This window comes from Mustela erminea, chromosome 7, assembly GCF_009829155.1.
Source record: "Mustela erminea isolate mMusErm1 chromosome 7, mMusErm1.Pri, whole genome shotgun sequence".
NCBI classification, from domain to species: domain Eukaryota; kingdom Metazoa; phylum Chordata; class Mammalia; order Carnivora; family Mustelidae; genus Mustela; species Mustela erminea.
In genome coordinates, this window is record NC_045620.1 from 122,597,473 (window position 1) to 122,612,400 (window position 14,928).

The window sequence follows — 14,928 nt, forward strand, 5'->3', positions numbered from 1 at the left end:
GCAAGAAGGAGGGACAGGTGAGAGGGACTTCCTGTGGCGCAGGGGTGAGTAGGCCAGGGCTCTGGTCTGCACACAGTCGTGGGAGCAGAAGGGAGGGGCTGCCCCTACCTCACAGCCGTCTTCTCTCAGAGTGGGTGAGGCCCCAGCCCTCTGCCTCATGGGGGGCACGGGCCCGGGCCCCTGAGGGGCTCCTGGCTGCCTCACTCCGGGGAGAAGAGCAGAACCTCCACACCTTGGTTCTCCTGCCCCAGAGAGAGGTGTGTTTAATACGCAGGGCTGGGGCCTGTGGCCTCGGGGTCCACTGAACACAACAGAGAACAAGAGCCAGTGGGACCCGCATCCTCCCAGGCCCTTGTGGAAGGCGGGGTCCCCCGCTCCTGTGCCCACCAGGACCCACAGCCCCTGTTTCTTTGTGGTCCTGTGACGCCTGGCCTGGCCCCAGGCGCTGAGGACGCAGAGCAGCTCTTGGTTTCCTGCCACCCCTGCACCAGCAGCGGGCCGGCTAGACACGGTGCTCCTGGACCCCCCTCCCCTCCCGCCTGGCCCCTCCCTGTCCGTCAACCTGGTCAGCAGCACGTGGTCTGGTGCCTCAGAATCACTCCAGCACAGGGGACAGACCCAGACGCGCCTCTCTGTCCCCTCCCATTCCTGCTGTGCCCCCCCCCCCCCGCCCCAGGCTGCCCTCAGTTTTGCTGCCGTGTCCCACAGGTCTCCGGAGAGCCTCACCGCAGCCACACTTCCCGAAGCTGTTGATGCTTCTGAGCTTCCATCCCGCAAACCTCAGCTTGAGCCGCAGCCTCAGGTTTCTCCCCACCGTCCTTCACTGCCCCCCTCGGGGGAGGCCGCGCACCCTTGTTGACGTGGCGCCCGGCCTGGGCTTCCCTGTCCGGCTTCACCTCCTCCTGGGGTCCGTCTCCTGCCCCGGCTCCCAGCCCCGTAGTCGACTCGGCCTCTGCCCACAGTGCGTCCCAAACCAGCCCTGTCTCTCCCTTCATGTCTCTCTGCCTCTCTGGTCCTGACCCCTCAGACCAGCACCTTCCACCCAGAAGCCCAAGCCATGGGCCTGTCCTGCCTGCTTGGTGCAAACCCTCCCTCTGCCTGGGTGACAGCTGACTGGTCACCCTGCCCCGCCCCACCGTGTCTGCCCTGGTCCTTCTCTGCGGCTTTCAGGAAGGAGCGGTCCTGTCCTCGCCTGGCACCTGAGGCCCTTTGTGGTGCAAAACGGGGGTCAGCAGACATTTTCTGGAAAGGGCCAGAAGAGCCCTTTCAGTTTTGTAGGCCATATGTTCTCTGTCACAACAACTCAGCTCTGCTGTTGGAGGGAGAAGACAGCCGTAGATGACACGGAAACAAGCGAGTGTGGCTGGGGGCCAGCAAGACTACTTTTGCGCAAACAGGCAGTGGCGGGATTCGCCCAGCAGATGGCAGTGTGCTGACTACGCCCCCCACACCGCCCCCCTCCCCGACACCCCCATCTGAACCCACCTCTGGAGCTGCAGTTCCCTGTTTCTCCCTCCACTGAAGGACCTGCAGGTCCCTGAACCTGGGGTCCTTAGGTCTCTGTGCCTTTTTTTTGTGGCTCCCTCAGACGAGATGTTCTCAACATCTTAATCTTCAAGCCTCAATTCAGGAAGCCCTCCTGATTGCCCTTGACACCCCCTGGCTGATTCTGGAACCCTTCTTTCTTATTCCCCTGCTCTCCCTCGCTCGTCTGGGCACGTACCGTACCGCACCGTAGTGGGCACACTTACCTGTCCCCCATGAGACCCTCAGCCCTCTGAGGGCAAAGACTCACTCCTTTGGTAGCATTGGTTCCCAGCGGGCTACCTGGCACATGGTAGGTCTTCAGTCATGTCGAATCAGAATTAAGTGATTGCTCTGTGCAAGGTGGGGTGGATGACACAGGTCCTGCCCTTGGGGGCTCCCAGCGATGTAGGCACTGTCGCCTTCCCTGTGGCCCTGAGGATGTTCTAGAGGCACAGAACCAAGCGTGGGTTTCTTCATGAGTGTCTGACTCCCGTCAGGGTCCGAAGAAGCTCAGTCACAGGAAGTTGCTGCCTGGGCCTCTGGCTGCTTCCCCGCGTGGGGTCTGCGCGGAGGGGCTCTGGCTGACGTCTGCCGCCGGAAACCTCCGAACCCGCCTCTGGAAGGACACAGGCCAGACCTGCCTCCCCACTAACCCTGTCCTCCTCCCCGCAGGAGAACCTTATGCTTTCCATCCTGCCCAAGCACGTGGCGGATGAGATGCTGAAGGACATGAAGAAGGACGAGAGCCAGAAGGACCAGCAGCAGTTCAACACCATGTACATGTACCGGCACGAGAACGTCAGGTGCGCCGCCCCCACGCCCGGGCAGCAAGGGCGGGACGGGGGCCGGACTTGATGGGTCGGCCGTGCCCTGTGGAGTTCCAGAGCCCTCCCCAGGCCTAGAAGCCGGGCCACCCCCGCTGTGTGAGCCTCAGCCCCTGCGGGAGCAGTGGTGCTGGCCGATGCTGGGGCTGAGACATCTGGGGCTGAGACATCGGGGCCGTGTGGTCCAGCCTGTCATCCTAATATCACCCCGGGCTGGGAGGTGACATCCAGGAGGTCACCCAGCCGTTCAGGGCCAGCACGGGGGCTCACAGCCACTCTCCTTCTAGGAGGAGTGGGTTCCCCCAGGAGCCAGGAGTGGGCAGCGTAGGGGAAGGTGGCCCTTTTGAGGGGGTCCCACAAAATAGAGCCCCAAACCCGCCCTGGAAGTGCAGGATCTCACTGCTTTGGGGCCTGAGCAAGGGCCCCGTCCGCCAGGATCCTGGCTGCCCGCGCTCAGGTGCCGGGGCTGGTGGGGGGGCCCGCGCGGTGTCTGCAGTCTCACGGCCGCGGCCCGCCCTCCTCCCGCAGCATCCTCTTTGCGGACATCGTGGGCTTCACCCAGCTGTCCTCGGCCTGCAGCGCCCAGGAGCTCGTGAAGCTGCTCAATGAGCTGTTTGCCCGCTTCGACAAGCTGGCTGCTGTGAGTACCCGGGCTCACCTGGCTTTCGGGGTCGGGGGCCCCCTCGGGGCACAGGCCTGGCCCTCCCTGGTGTGCCTGGTTTCCTCCTGCTGTGCCAAGGAGGGACTCAGAGCCACCCCCACCCCGTCCCTTCAGAAATACCACCAGCTGCGGATTAAGATCCTGGGCGACTGCTACTACTGCATCTGCGGCCTGCCCGACTACCGGGAGGACCACGCCGTCTGCTCCATCCTCATGGGGCTCGCCATGGTGGAGGCCATCTCGTGAGTGGGGTTCCGGGGTGAGGGCCGGGGACCACGGGAGAGGCAGGCCTTCCTGGTGCACACCCCAGGCCCCCACGCCGGGCGGGTGCCGTGTTGGTCGGCAGGCTGCTCGGTGCCCGGTTCTGGGCAGCGGGGATGTGGTTCGCATTCGTCACGGCCGAGGGGCCGCGAGCCTTCCACGGCCTCCAAGGGGCCCAGCCTCCATCCGCCAGGGTTTTCTGAAGAAGTGGCAGTCATGGCGAAGTCTGTCACGCCCCCTCACGCTTGCTGGGACATTCCTCTCAGATCCCCTGTTCTTCTCTCGGTGTTTTTTCACTGTGAGCCTCCAGGCTCATCTCAGAAAGTCCTTGTGTGGCCACGAGGGACTGGAATCCTGGCCTCTACTCTGGGCTCCCAGCCAGGGCTCCTGCCTCCGGTGCTATGAGGCATGAGGACGTGACCCTTGTCCTCCCACTTCCCATCGCTGTCCTCCCACAAGCCCCTTGGAGGCCCTACCAGGCAGGCCCTGGCACATCAGGCCCCCCAAGGAGCCCCTCAAAGGGAAGGGGGCTCCTTGCTGAAGCTTCTCCCCTCAACCATGGTGGGGGCCAACAGGGGTCACCTTGCCACCAGAGGGCCGTTTTGCATTGTTACCCTTTTCTGGGTTAGAGCTCCTTTGACATTAGCCTAGAAACATGCTGTGCTGGGGTGGGGGGGGCAGCTTTCCCGGCTGCACATGGGCCCCGGCGTGGTGTCCTGCACAGGTGGATGTGGGGAAGCAGCAGCCTTTGCTCTGTCATCTCCCGCCCGCACCCCCATCACGTGAGCCTGTGATGTGGAGTCTGGGCACAGGCCTGCTGGACCCCCAACCTCAGGTTAGTCAGCTCAGGTGGAGGCAGAGAGTTGTGGGGGGCCCAGGAGTCCCCTGAGCCTGGAGGGGAAAAACCCCATGCAGAACTCCTCCCATGGGCACAGAGGGCTGGTCACCTTGCTACGGCCAAGCCTGAGCCCCCTCCTCTCCACGTGTGCCTGGCAGGTACGTGCGGGAGAAGACGAAGACGGGGGTGGACATGCGTGTGGGGGTGCACACGGGCACCGTGCTGGGGGGCGTCCTGGGCCAGAAACGCTGGCAGTACGACGTGTGGTCGACCGACGTCACTGTGGCCAACAAGATGGAGGCCGGTGGCATCCCCGGGTGAGCAAGCGTTTCTTCCCCGGGGGGAGGTGCGGGGGCTGAGGCAGGGGTTGGCAGTGACCATGCAGCCGCCCATCTGGCTGGAGCTCTTTCCCGGACTCGGCCGGTCAGGGTGGACACCCCCCGAGGGCAGTCATGATTCATTTCTCTGAGGTGACTCCCCAGAAGTGGGTTCATTACCCCCGACAGCCGTGTTGCAGCTAGGAACCCACGAAGTACACACCTCACGGCAGAATTGAGGGGGGCCTTCCGAATTCCTTACCTCCCTCAGTGCTCTGGGCAGCCGAGGACGTGTCCTCCCTGCCTCATGGGTGTAGCGCTGAGGCTCAGAGGGCTGGGTGGCCTCCCCTGGGGTCTGCCGGCCTGATGGGCCTGACAGGCCTTGGGCCCGGGCCTCTCGCTGCTGTCCAGGCGCGTGCACATCTCCCAGAGCACCCTGGACTGCCTGAAGGGCGAGTTCGACGTGGAGCCAGGCGAGGGGGGCAGCCGCTGTGAGTACCTGGACGAGAAGGGCATCGAGACCTACCTCATCATCGCGTCCAAGCCGGAGGTGAAGAAGACAGCCACCCAGCATGGCCTCGGCGGCCCGGTGAGTCCCCCACCCGCCCCGGACAGGGCACGGGAAGGCGGGTTCTAGAAGCAGGGCAGGTAGAAGAGTGGGCAGGGGTGTGTGGAGGGGGCACCCTGGTGGGGGCGGGAGGAAGCAGGCTCTGGGGAAAGGAATGGGCCTGGCTCCGGCGGGTTGACAGAGGGGAGGCCCCCGGAGGTGTCTGTGGCCCTGGGATGGCAGCTGGTGAAGACAGGTCTTCCCTACGTGGGGGAAGCGGTCAGAGCCATGGGAGAGCTGGCCAGGATGCCAGCAGGGTGGGGACGGGGAGTGGGGTTGGCTTGGTCACCGAGGGGAAGAACGGAGGCCAGGAGGTTTGCTGGGTGGGAGATGAAGCAAGAACAGGATGGAAGCAGTGAAACCATCCTGCCCTGTTCTCGTCCCTGGGCCGCTTCCCTGCATCTCCTCAGACCAGGTGCCCTCAGCAGCTGCCTGGCTTCTCCGGCCCTGTGCTGGCCTCCTGGCAGGCCATCTGGTTAGGAGCCACCAGGGGCCGCTGCAGAAATGGGCCTTCTGTCGTCCTCTGTTGAACCTGGGAATTGTTTTGGTCCTTGTAACGTTGTACTTAGGAACCCACCCGTCATGAGAATCGAACGAATAAGGAGTTTGGTGCTCTCGGGGTCGACATGTGGTCTGAGACCTTCCCAGGGCTGGGGCTTTGTATAGTAATGACAAAAGCAGAGCATGAGCTGGTCTGGGGAGGCTTCAGGGGCTGTGGCTGAAGATGCGGCCCGTGGGGAAGTTTTAAAAGAAAAATACACCTTTCCCTTCCCCGAAAATATATGGTGATGGCCAGCAAATCAAACACAAACGAAGACTCATCCGTTAACTTTAATCACAGCCACTATTCCGGGAGTGCTTCTGGGCATCTGTTATCTCATTCTTCAAGACAACTCTGCGAGAAGGGGGCTGTCATACCCACTTTGCAGAGGAGGAAACTGAGACCCAGAACTCTGCAGGCGAGTTGCAGATCTAGTAGGCAGCAGGGCTACTGGGCCTGGTCCCCTGGCCTGCCGGCCACCCTGCCTCCCAGATGCGCGTGGGTCGCTCCTGTGTGCAGCTCACACAGACTCAGCACCGGGGGCGATGCACGGGTGTGTGGGCCACCGCCTCACTCCGAGTAATGTAAAATACCCCGGCGCCCGTGGTGAAGCGGAGGACAGCTCAAGATGCGTTGTGTTGCATATAAGCTCTGAGCTACAGTTAAATGGTCCAAAGAACTCAGAAGAGTAGGAACCGGTCTTTCAGGAAATTAGGAACTGTCAGAGTAGAAAGGAAAGCCTCATGAGAGAAGACTTGACCTTGCCCCCAAATTAGCAAGTCCTTTGTATTTGTCAGAGTGCTGCATACAGAACTTCAACATACTCCCTAGCACATGTTAAAAATGTGTCTTCTAGGCTGTTCTACGAGACTGTAATAGACAATACTTTAGGAAATCACCTACTTTTTTGTGAAGTGCTTGGAAATTTACAATTTCTGGGATATAAAATTTTGTAAGTAGAGAAATGTTCTTCCATTCAAAAATTACCCCCAAATTGGGCTTTACCAGGGACCACCGTGAAGTCACAAAGCAGCAGTCAGATAGGTCTTTGGGACACTCGTTCCTGTTCGTTCTAATCTTGCATTCTATTGTGCTGATTCCAACAACCCTTGCATGGTGTGAAATTTGGGTCCGGCACTGTTCGCCTGACACCCCCACTCCGAGTGTGCAGATGAGGCCACTGAGGCACAGGGAGCTTGGGCAGAGCAGGCCTTATGAAGCTGTTGAGCTTGAGTTCTTAGCTTCCAAAGGAGAGAAAGGTTGAGCTTGTGGTGGCATCGCTTCACACGTGAGCACGGAAGCCGTGAGCGAGGAGGAAGGGGCCTGCGCGGAGGCTGCTGCCCGCACAGGACGGGTGGCGGTGGCCGCTGGCACACTGACCTTGCCGTCCGGGGTGCCCCGTCACACGCGGCAGCCAGCGCCCCTTCTGATGGAAACATGGACAGCGTTCTCTCTTCAACACTTCTTTCAGTGACATGTTGTGGCCATCGAGGTTTTCAGTATTTTGTAAAGTTGATTTTTAACGGTTTCTTAATGCTCCTGCCGGAGAAATTTCTTGAAGTAGGAAGGCTGGGTGAAGGGTTCTGCACGTGGGAAGTTTTACTCCTGTCCCCGCTCACTCACCTCCTGATGCCCCCCGCCCCCGGGCACCCTCCCTGCCTGGCTCTGTACCCGGCTTCGGCCCCCTTCAGCTTCGTGGGGGCTCCTGGTTGACCCGAGCAGGGAACCCTCGCTCAGGCGGCCGTCATCAGGCTCTTGTCAGACGTCCAGCACGTGTCAGCCCTGCTGCATCTCGGGGACTTTGAACGTTTAGCTGTGGTAGCTCGCCCCCCCCCTCACCCCTGTGTCCCCGTGTTCATGGCAGGGCAATGCACAGGTGAACCACGCATCACGGCTGGTGTAGCTCGTGTGGCCAGCTCGGCGACTCTTCCAGAAGTCTCCTCCTCAGCCATATGTGTATAAGGCGACATCTCCGTGGGTCAGAAGCAGCAACGCATGGACGATATGGGGGGGTGACGCAGATGTAGTGGGGGGGACAGTGGGGCGAAGGAAGGCAGGTGGTGAGGGGATCTCCTCGGGAAGTCACGGCAGCGAGCGCAGTCCCACTTGCAGAAACCTGGGCCCGCGGTTCAGCGCAGCAGAGCGATGGACGGGGAGGAGGAGAATCCTGGCGAGTCCTTCCCGGCTGGTGAAGAGCTTCCAGGCCTCTCCCTGCCCACCCTGCCCTGTTGCCAGGCTCACCCAGTCTCCTTGTCTCAAATGCCACCTCTGACGACTCCCAGGTCTCCACCTCAGGCCCAGCGGCTTGCCCGCACTCACCCCTGCACGAGCAGGGGCAGCTCCGTCCCAGGCCCGGGGCCTGCTCATCCCTCCGGCCGCCCGGCTCCTCGGCGGCCACTTCGTTCTTTCAGCAGCTCAGACCAAACACTGAACACAGGCTCGAGCCCGGTCTCTACGGGACACAAGCCAGCTCTGTCGACCCTCCTGTGAGGGAGGGCTCTGACCGCCCCCCCAGCACCCTCCCACCGGCCACCACCTCCCACCCCCCACCGCGAGCCAGGCAGGGCTGTGGCTGTGTGGCCAGATCGCAGGTCTCCAGCCAGTCATCCTGCTGCTGACCTGGTGCCGCCATCCCTTCTCCACAGCAGGCAGTGCTCCCGCTGAAGTGACAGGGGACATCCTGTCGCTGCCTTGGTCTCTGCCTCCCTCGGAGGGAGAGCCAGGTCCCAGGGAGGCCGGGAGAGCCCAGGACACCCAGGCCCTTGCTCTGCTGTCACTCATTGCTTTGGCAGCGGCACGGGCCTCCTGGGGGTGGGGGGACATGCCTGCTGCAGGGCCTTTGCACCAGCTTCTCTCTCTTCTTGGGGCGGGGGAGAGGGGGTGGAGGCATCCCCCCCGGGAGCTGCAGGATTCACTCCCGGTCATCACTGTACTGTCTCCCTCGCGGGGACACCTCCCCTGACCTCATTACCCTCCCGCTCCCCAGGATCCCTGGGCCCCTTTCCCGCTTTACCTCTCTCCAGAGCACTTCCCCCTTCTTCCAGACTGTACTGATTTGACTGACTTGCCTTCCTGCTGCCTTTCCTCGCCAGAACGTGAGCTCCACAGTCAGGAATTCCGGTGTATCCCCAGAAGTTTAGGGATTCGGCCAACGCCCATGAATCGAGAGGACTGTTCGGCCGTGTTACAGGGTTTGACTTACTCTGTCAAGGAAAGGGACTCGTCACTGGGGAGACGGGCTGGTGGGACTTAATCAGACTTTTGGAAGGCGTTCATCACGTTCTACGACCGACAAGGACCTCTGTGTCAGGGACTGTGTCAAGCTATTGTTTTAGAAATAGGAATGGGAACAAGAGGGTCTATCTCTGCTTAGAAAAATTCCGATAGTAGAAACAGGCACCGGCAGAGTACGGCGTTTTAAAATTAACGTCCTAGAGGAGGAGTCAGGTAGTGACCTTTCTTAGCCTTCTGTGGCTAGATTCCAGACGGAGGGCGGACCGAGCGGGTGTGCCGGGGCGGGCGGGCGGCTGACGGCCGCTCCTTCCCACGCAGGCCCTGCTGAACGGCGCCCCGGCCTCCTCCAAGCCCGGCTCCCCCGCCCTCATTGAGACCAAGGAGCCCAACGGGAGTGTCCACACCAGCGGCTCCACGTCGGAGGAGCCCGAGGACCAGGATGCCCAGGTGCGTGCAGGGCGAGGGCCGGGGCGTGAAGGTTGCCAGAGGAGGTGTCCTGCATGGGACTCGGGCACCTGGCCACTGGCTCTGCTCCTTTTCAGCACTGTCCCCTTGGGCATCACCTCCTCCCCTGGTCCCACGGTCTCCTTAGTAGTTCCTGGGCTGGGGGTGGGTAGGGACAAAAGAGGTGCTCAGCCTGGAGGCTTTTGTCTAGCCCTCCTGTCCCAGAATCCTGTGGCTTTGAGGTCAGTGAGGACATCCATGGAAAATTCTGTAGGGTCGGACGAGACTGTTGTGGAAGTGAGACCTCAGGGTGGGCTCACCCATCTGGCGAGGTTCAGACTCCACAAGGCCTGGGCACAGATGGGGCATTTCCAAAGCAGTGAACATGGTCCCCGCCGAGGACGGGGTCCTTGCTGGGAGAACATCCAGGGCCTGCCCTTGACTACGGAGCTGCCCGGCTACGTTCACTGACGAAGGCAGCTGCCCTGTGGCCGGAAGCCCGGCCTTGCCTGTCCTCCCTGTCCCGGTCCCTCTAGGTCAGGCTCTGCGGACTGAAGGGGACATAGGGCTGGGAGCTGCTGGGTTTTTCTGGATCACCATGACATTCAGCAGCTTTTCCCTAGTGTGATTTTCTTGATGCAAAGTGGAAATACAGACCCGACGTGACTCAGCAACAAGGGTGCCATGGTTTTAGCAGCCTCTGGCTTTCCTGTCCTCACGCTCAGCCGCACTCTCCCACGCGTACTTGGGGACACAGGTTCTCGGTGCTGGAGCAGACCTCCCACGTCATTTTATAGGGAAGAAAGTTGGAGCAGGGGAACATGTGTGACATGGGTCCTAATGTCAGCCAGCTTAAGGCCGGGCCGTCTTGGTTCTGGCTTCCGCGTGCACTTTGGACCAGTACACACAGCTCCAATGGGCCCAGTGTCCCTTGTTATTTGGGCCGATGGCCGTGGAATCAGTCTGGATTCCCATCTCTGGAGCCGAAGCTTACCCTTTATGGGAATAAAAATGGTAGCGGCCCCAGCCCCACCAGCCCCAGCCACACCAGCCCGCTAGTGACAAGGGCGTCCCTTCCTCTCCAAGCACTTCCCCCCCCAGACCTTCCTTCCCCAGGTGAGCTTGATGTGTGTTCCTTTAAGAGCTCCCGGAAGCCTGAGGGTTGGGGGTGGTTCACCTCCCCAGTTATAACCAGGGGTGACCCTACGGCTGGGGGGCACCCCTCCTCCTAGTAGCACAGCAGTCTCACACCGCTGGCCCCCGCTCCCCGACGGGCTGCTGTTAGCAGGTGGTCACTGCAGAGCCGTGGGGCCAGGAAACCAGGAAGGACTGTGTCTTTGGGTCCAGACCCAAACGGGACGCAGTTGCAGGGGGGCATCGGGAACACTTCCCACCAAGTGGTTCCTAGAGTGGAGGACCTAGTCCTGAGTGTGATCCTTTTGTTCCCCTCCCCTGACCACCCCCTTCCCCCAACTCGCCCCGCGTCCCTCCCGCACGCCCCCACCTCACGCACTGGCTCGCAGGCCGACAATCCCTCGTTCCCCAACCCGCGCCGGAGGCTGCGCCTTCAGGACCTGGCGGACCGAGTGGTGGACGCCTCTGAGGACGAGCACGAGCTCAACCAGCTGCTCAACGAGGCGCTGCTGGAGCGAGAGTCCGCCCAGGTGTAAGTGGTCCCCCTGCACGCACCTCGTAGGCCCTAGCTCGGGGGTCAGCTGTCCCGGGTGGGGACCCTTCCGATGGGCCAAGACAGGTGTGACATTTATCATTTCCTGGGTCTCATTTCCTTTGCAGAGTGAAGAAGAGAAACACCTTCCTCCTTTCCATGCGGTTCATGGACCCCGATATGGAAACCCGCTACTCGGTGGAGAAGGAAAAGCAGAGCGGGGCTGCCTTCAGCTGCTCCTGTGTTGTCCTGCTCTGTACGGCCCTGGTCGAGATACTCATCGACCCCTGGTGAGGGAGGGCATGGCAGGAGCCAAGAGGCCGGGAGAGGGTGAGGTGGTGAGCGTCCTGGGCCCGGCGGGAGGGAGGTCGCTGCCTCCGCAGGAGCAGGACACTGGGGCAGAAGCTTGGTCTCGTTCTTGCCAGTGGAGCTGCCCAGGTGAACTCAGGCCCAGGTGTCTCTACGACCGTGCTCTGGACCTCCTTCTTCCTGTCTACCCTGGGGTTCTAGAAGAGCACTAGCATCAAAACTCGGGCCGAGAAAGCCCAGGGACAGAGAGGGGTCCAGGAGGTGGGAGATCTTGGCTGCGTGGGCCTGAGTGGGGCGGGGACAAGGAGACAGAAGATGGGGACATTCCTCAAGCCCAGTCGTCAGGGCTCATCTGGCTCCCGTCTCTTGCTTCATCTTAGCAGATGGATTTCAGGCTCTGGGTACAACCAGACCCCTGGCACCCAGCAGTAGGTTGTCCGGGGCAAGGAATGTTCTGGAGTCCTCGCCCCAACTGTTGAGACCCGAGTAGAGGGCGGCTGCCCGCCCCCTCCCTCCCCATACCCCCCTCCACCACCGCAGCTCACTCCTATGCGGGGTTCCCTGCTCCCTGTGAAGGGGGGCGGTGGAGACCTGCCCCGGCTGTAGCTGGGGGAACCATGAGGAGCCTTGGATTTCATCGTAGCTTCTAGACACAGTTTCCTTGCCAGTCTGTTGCACCGCTGTATCACCAAGGTTCCAGAAGCCAAAGATGATGGTGGTGCTTGTGGCTTGAAGGTGGTCACGTCTGCCACTAACCCCTGGGAGGGCTGGGTCACATGCGTTCGTTCATTGTACAGACGGTGGCTAATCAGCGCCAGGCACCGAGGGGCCAGGACGTGCCGTGAACACAGCGCAGCAGCTCCCCGGCCCGCGTGGAGCTGATGCCCTCCTAGCGGGCATCAGAACGGGCGCGCAGGCAGGGGCCAACGGGGCGGGTAAAAGTGAGGAAGGCAGCAGGAATGCGGGCGGCGAGTTCCATTTCGTCTGCGCCGCCTCTGCCTAGCGCGGGGCGGAGCGGGCCTCACGCACAGGGACAGGGCGGTGTTGCGGCAAAGACCCAGAGTCGGGCGAGAGATAACCGCGAACCAGGCGCTGGCCTAGCAGCGGGGATCTCTCTGGATCCAGATGGTGGGGTTGTGCGAACGGGGAGGATCTCTCAGTCATGAAGGCGGTGTTCAACTGTGAAGCTGTGTGGTTGCCCGGGGGTCACCCTGCCAGCACCACCCCCGCCCCGACAGCCGAGCTGCCCCGTCCCAGGCTGCCCCCTCGCGAGCACAGTGCTCACCCTGAAGCACCCCCAGGTTTCCACTGGGCATCTGCACCCAGCAGCAGGGGAGGGGCACACGTTCCCAGGCCCTGTGCTCGGCCTCCCTCTCGCCTGTGCGGCAGGAGGCACGAGTCGGTGGCATCGTGGGGACACCTGAGGAGGGGCGCAGAGGGCCTGCTCTTCTACCTTCTCTCCTCTCCCAGCCCTCCCCCCTCGACCCTGATCTCACTGGTTCCTCTGTCCCCCTCCCTGTCTCTCCCTGTTACAGGCTAATGACCAACTACATGACCTTTGTGGTTGGGGAGGTTCTGCTGCTGATCCTGACGGTCTGCTCGCTGGCTGCCATCTTTCCCCGGGTAAGAGCCACTTGGGCTCAGGAGCCCTCCCGGAGGCGGAAGGGGTCCGGATGGAGTTTTGCGTCCCCCGACTCCTTACGAATAGACTGTCGTGTTGGGACAGCGCAGGCGTGTGTCCATCCATTCATTCCATGTCACTCACTCGCATCTGCTGAGCTAACAAGGCGCCTACGCCGGAGCCCAGACCAACGGGAAACTGTAGGACAGCAGTAGAGGCCCAGCTGGAAGCGGGTTGGCCCTGGATTGTGAAGGACCAGGAGAGCCAGACAAAGGGACTGAGGTTTCCTCCTGTAAGAACTGGGGTGCCACGCAGAGTTTTTGAACAGAATGACAAGAGAAAAGCAGTGTCTGAGGGGAATGGGTCCAGCAGGTGGCTTGCCGGGTAACTTGGAGGATTTCGGGTGAACTGGCCCAGGAAAGGCGGGGGCAGCCAGGCAAAAAGATGGCTGCCCCGAGACTCCTTCTCCACCACGGCCTCGCTGCTGGGACTTACACGGAGCGGGCTCCCGCCGGCTGGTGCTGCCCACAGCCTCCTGGGCTGGTCACAGCGACTGCTCCAGAAAGGGCTCCTGTGTGGCCCTGCTGTGTCACAAACCCCTCCAGAGGGACTGACAAAGAGCACCAGGATCCTGCTCTACGTCTCAGCTCTGCCAGGTTTTGGTTGACTCACAGGCAAAGGTCTACATTTTAGGTTCCTGGGAGGTAGGGGAGCAACCAGAGTCATTAGTAGAGACCTTTTATAGGAGAGAAAACCATCAAAAGTTTATGAAATTCCATTCCTGAATGGAATGGAATTCCATTCCTTCTAGGCCTTTCCTAAGAAGCTCGTTGCCTTCTCGACCTGGATCGACCGGACCCGCTGGGCCAGGAACACCTGGGCCATGTTAGCCATCTTCATTCTGGTCATGGCAAACGTCGTGGACATGGTGAGCTCCTGCTGTGCCTGGTGAAGGGACCTCCCCCATCCCCTGTCCAGTGGAGAAAGGCTTCTGTATTGGCCAGTATGAGCAGGTGGTCAACCAGTCCTCCCCTACTAGACACAGGTTTAGAGTGGCACTTAGTTTCCTAAACACATCACCTTGGCCAAGTGGAGGGGATCTTCTACCCCAGAAACCTGAGACTGACCTGTTTCCCCCAGCTCCTAGCTCTCTCAGAGTCCAAGGGCTCAACCCCAGGCCCCAGGCCCCGTGGCGGACGCTGACTCATTGAATCTTTCTAACATTCCCAAGACATTGGTATTATTATCTACAGCTGCAAAGCTCAGGTTAATTCACTTAAGGTCACAGTCAGTAAGTGACAGAATCAAGGATCAAGCAGTTCTAGATCCCAGTCCTGTGAGGAAACGCTCTCACTGCTCAGGGGGCACAGTGCTCGCCGCTGGCAGCCCAGCACTGTGGACTCAGAGTCACCAGGCAGCGACTGAGCCTTAGCAGCCTGGAGCTGCAGGGAATGTTCTCATCAGTCCTCACGGTCCCCAACAATTTTGGCTGTACTGTATACGTGCTCTTAAAAGTCCTACTTTTTTCAAATAAATGTTACATCATTTGCTTTATTTTCTCCCCGGGGTGGGGGGGAACCTCACTGTGGAGACTTGTTCTGTAGCAGCATAGGTGAAAAGGCCCTTAGGCCAACTGCTCCAAAGTCCAGTTAGAATGCCACGTTCGGAGCTGCAGAACCCCACAACCCCGGGTCACGCGGCGCCCGAGTGCAGGGAAGGAAGCCTGAGCCCCTGGCCTGCCTGAGCACCCCTGGAGCCTGGCGCCGGGTCTGGGGACCACTGTTTAGCAGGGTCACGGACACTGTGCAGGACAGGATTTCGAGATCCCGTCGCCAGGGCAGGGTGAAAGACCAGGGCGGTAGGACAGCTTTTCACTGAGAACTTCCCCGGGGCTGGCCGAGTACCGGCGGGTGGAAGTTCCGGGAAGTAGGTTTGCTGCGGCAGATGGACGGACTTGCCATTGACTTACGTCTGCCAGGCAGCGGGCCCAGGCCCGGAAATAGAAGCATCTGAGCAGAGACTGGCTGCCAGGCGGCGAAACCGGGACCGAGGCCCCCTGGCTGGCCCCTCGGCCCCTC

At 61.1% G+C, this 14,928-nt stretch overlaps 1 protein-coding gene across 3 annotated transcripts in view; it reads left to right on the forward strand.

Moving 5' to 3' along the window:
* The window catches only part of ADCY3 (adenylate cyclase 3), a 79,033-nt gene that overhangs the window by 55,982 nt on the left and 8,123 nt on the right, over positions 1-14,928 (forward strand). For all 3 annotated transcript variants that reach the window (XM_032353154.1, XM_032353155.1, XM_032353156.1), the window contains 10 exons: positions 2,200-2,330; positions 2,880-2,991; positions 3,127-3,254; positions 4,270-4,428; positions 4,840-5,017; positions 9,129-9,257; positions 10,778-10,920; positions 11,049-11,210; positions 12,765-12,852; positions 13,662-13,778. In XM_032353154.1, coding sequence (XP_032209045.1) covers positions 2,200-2,330; positions 2,880-2,991; positions 3,127-3,254; positions 4,270-4,428; positions 4,840-5,017; positions 9,129-9,257; positions 10,778-10,920; positions 11,049-11,210; positions 12,765-12,852; positions 13,662-13,778 — 1,347 coding nt within the window. The remainder of the gene's footprint in view (positions 1-2,199; positions 2,331-2,879; positions 2,992-3,126; positions 3,255-4,269; positions 4,429-4,839; positions 5,018-9,128; positions 9,258-10,777; positions 10,921-11,048; positions 11,211-12,764; positions 12,853-13,661; positions 13,779-14,928) is intronic.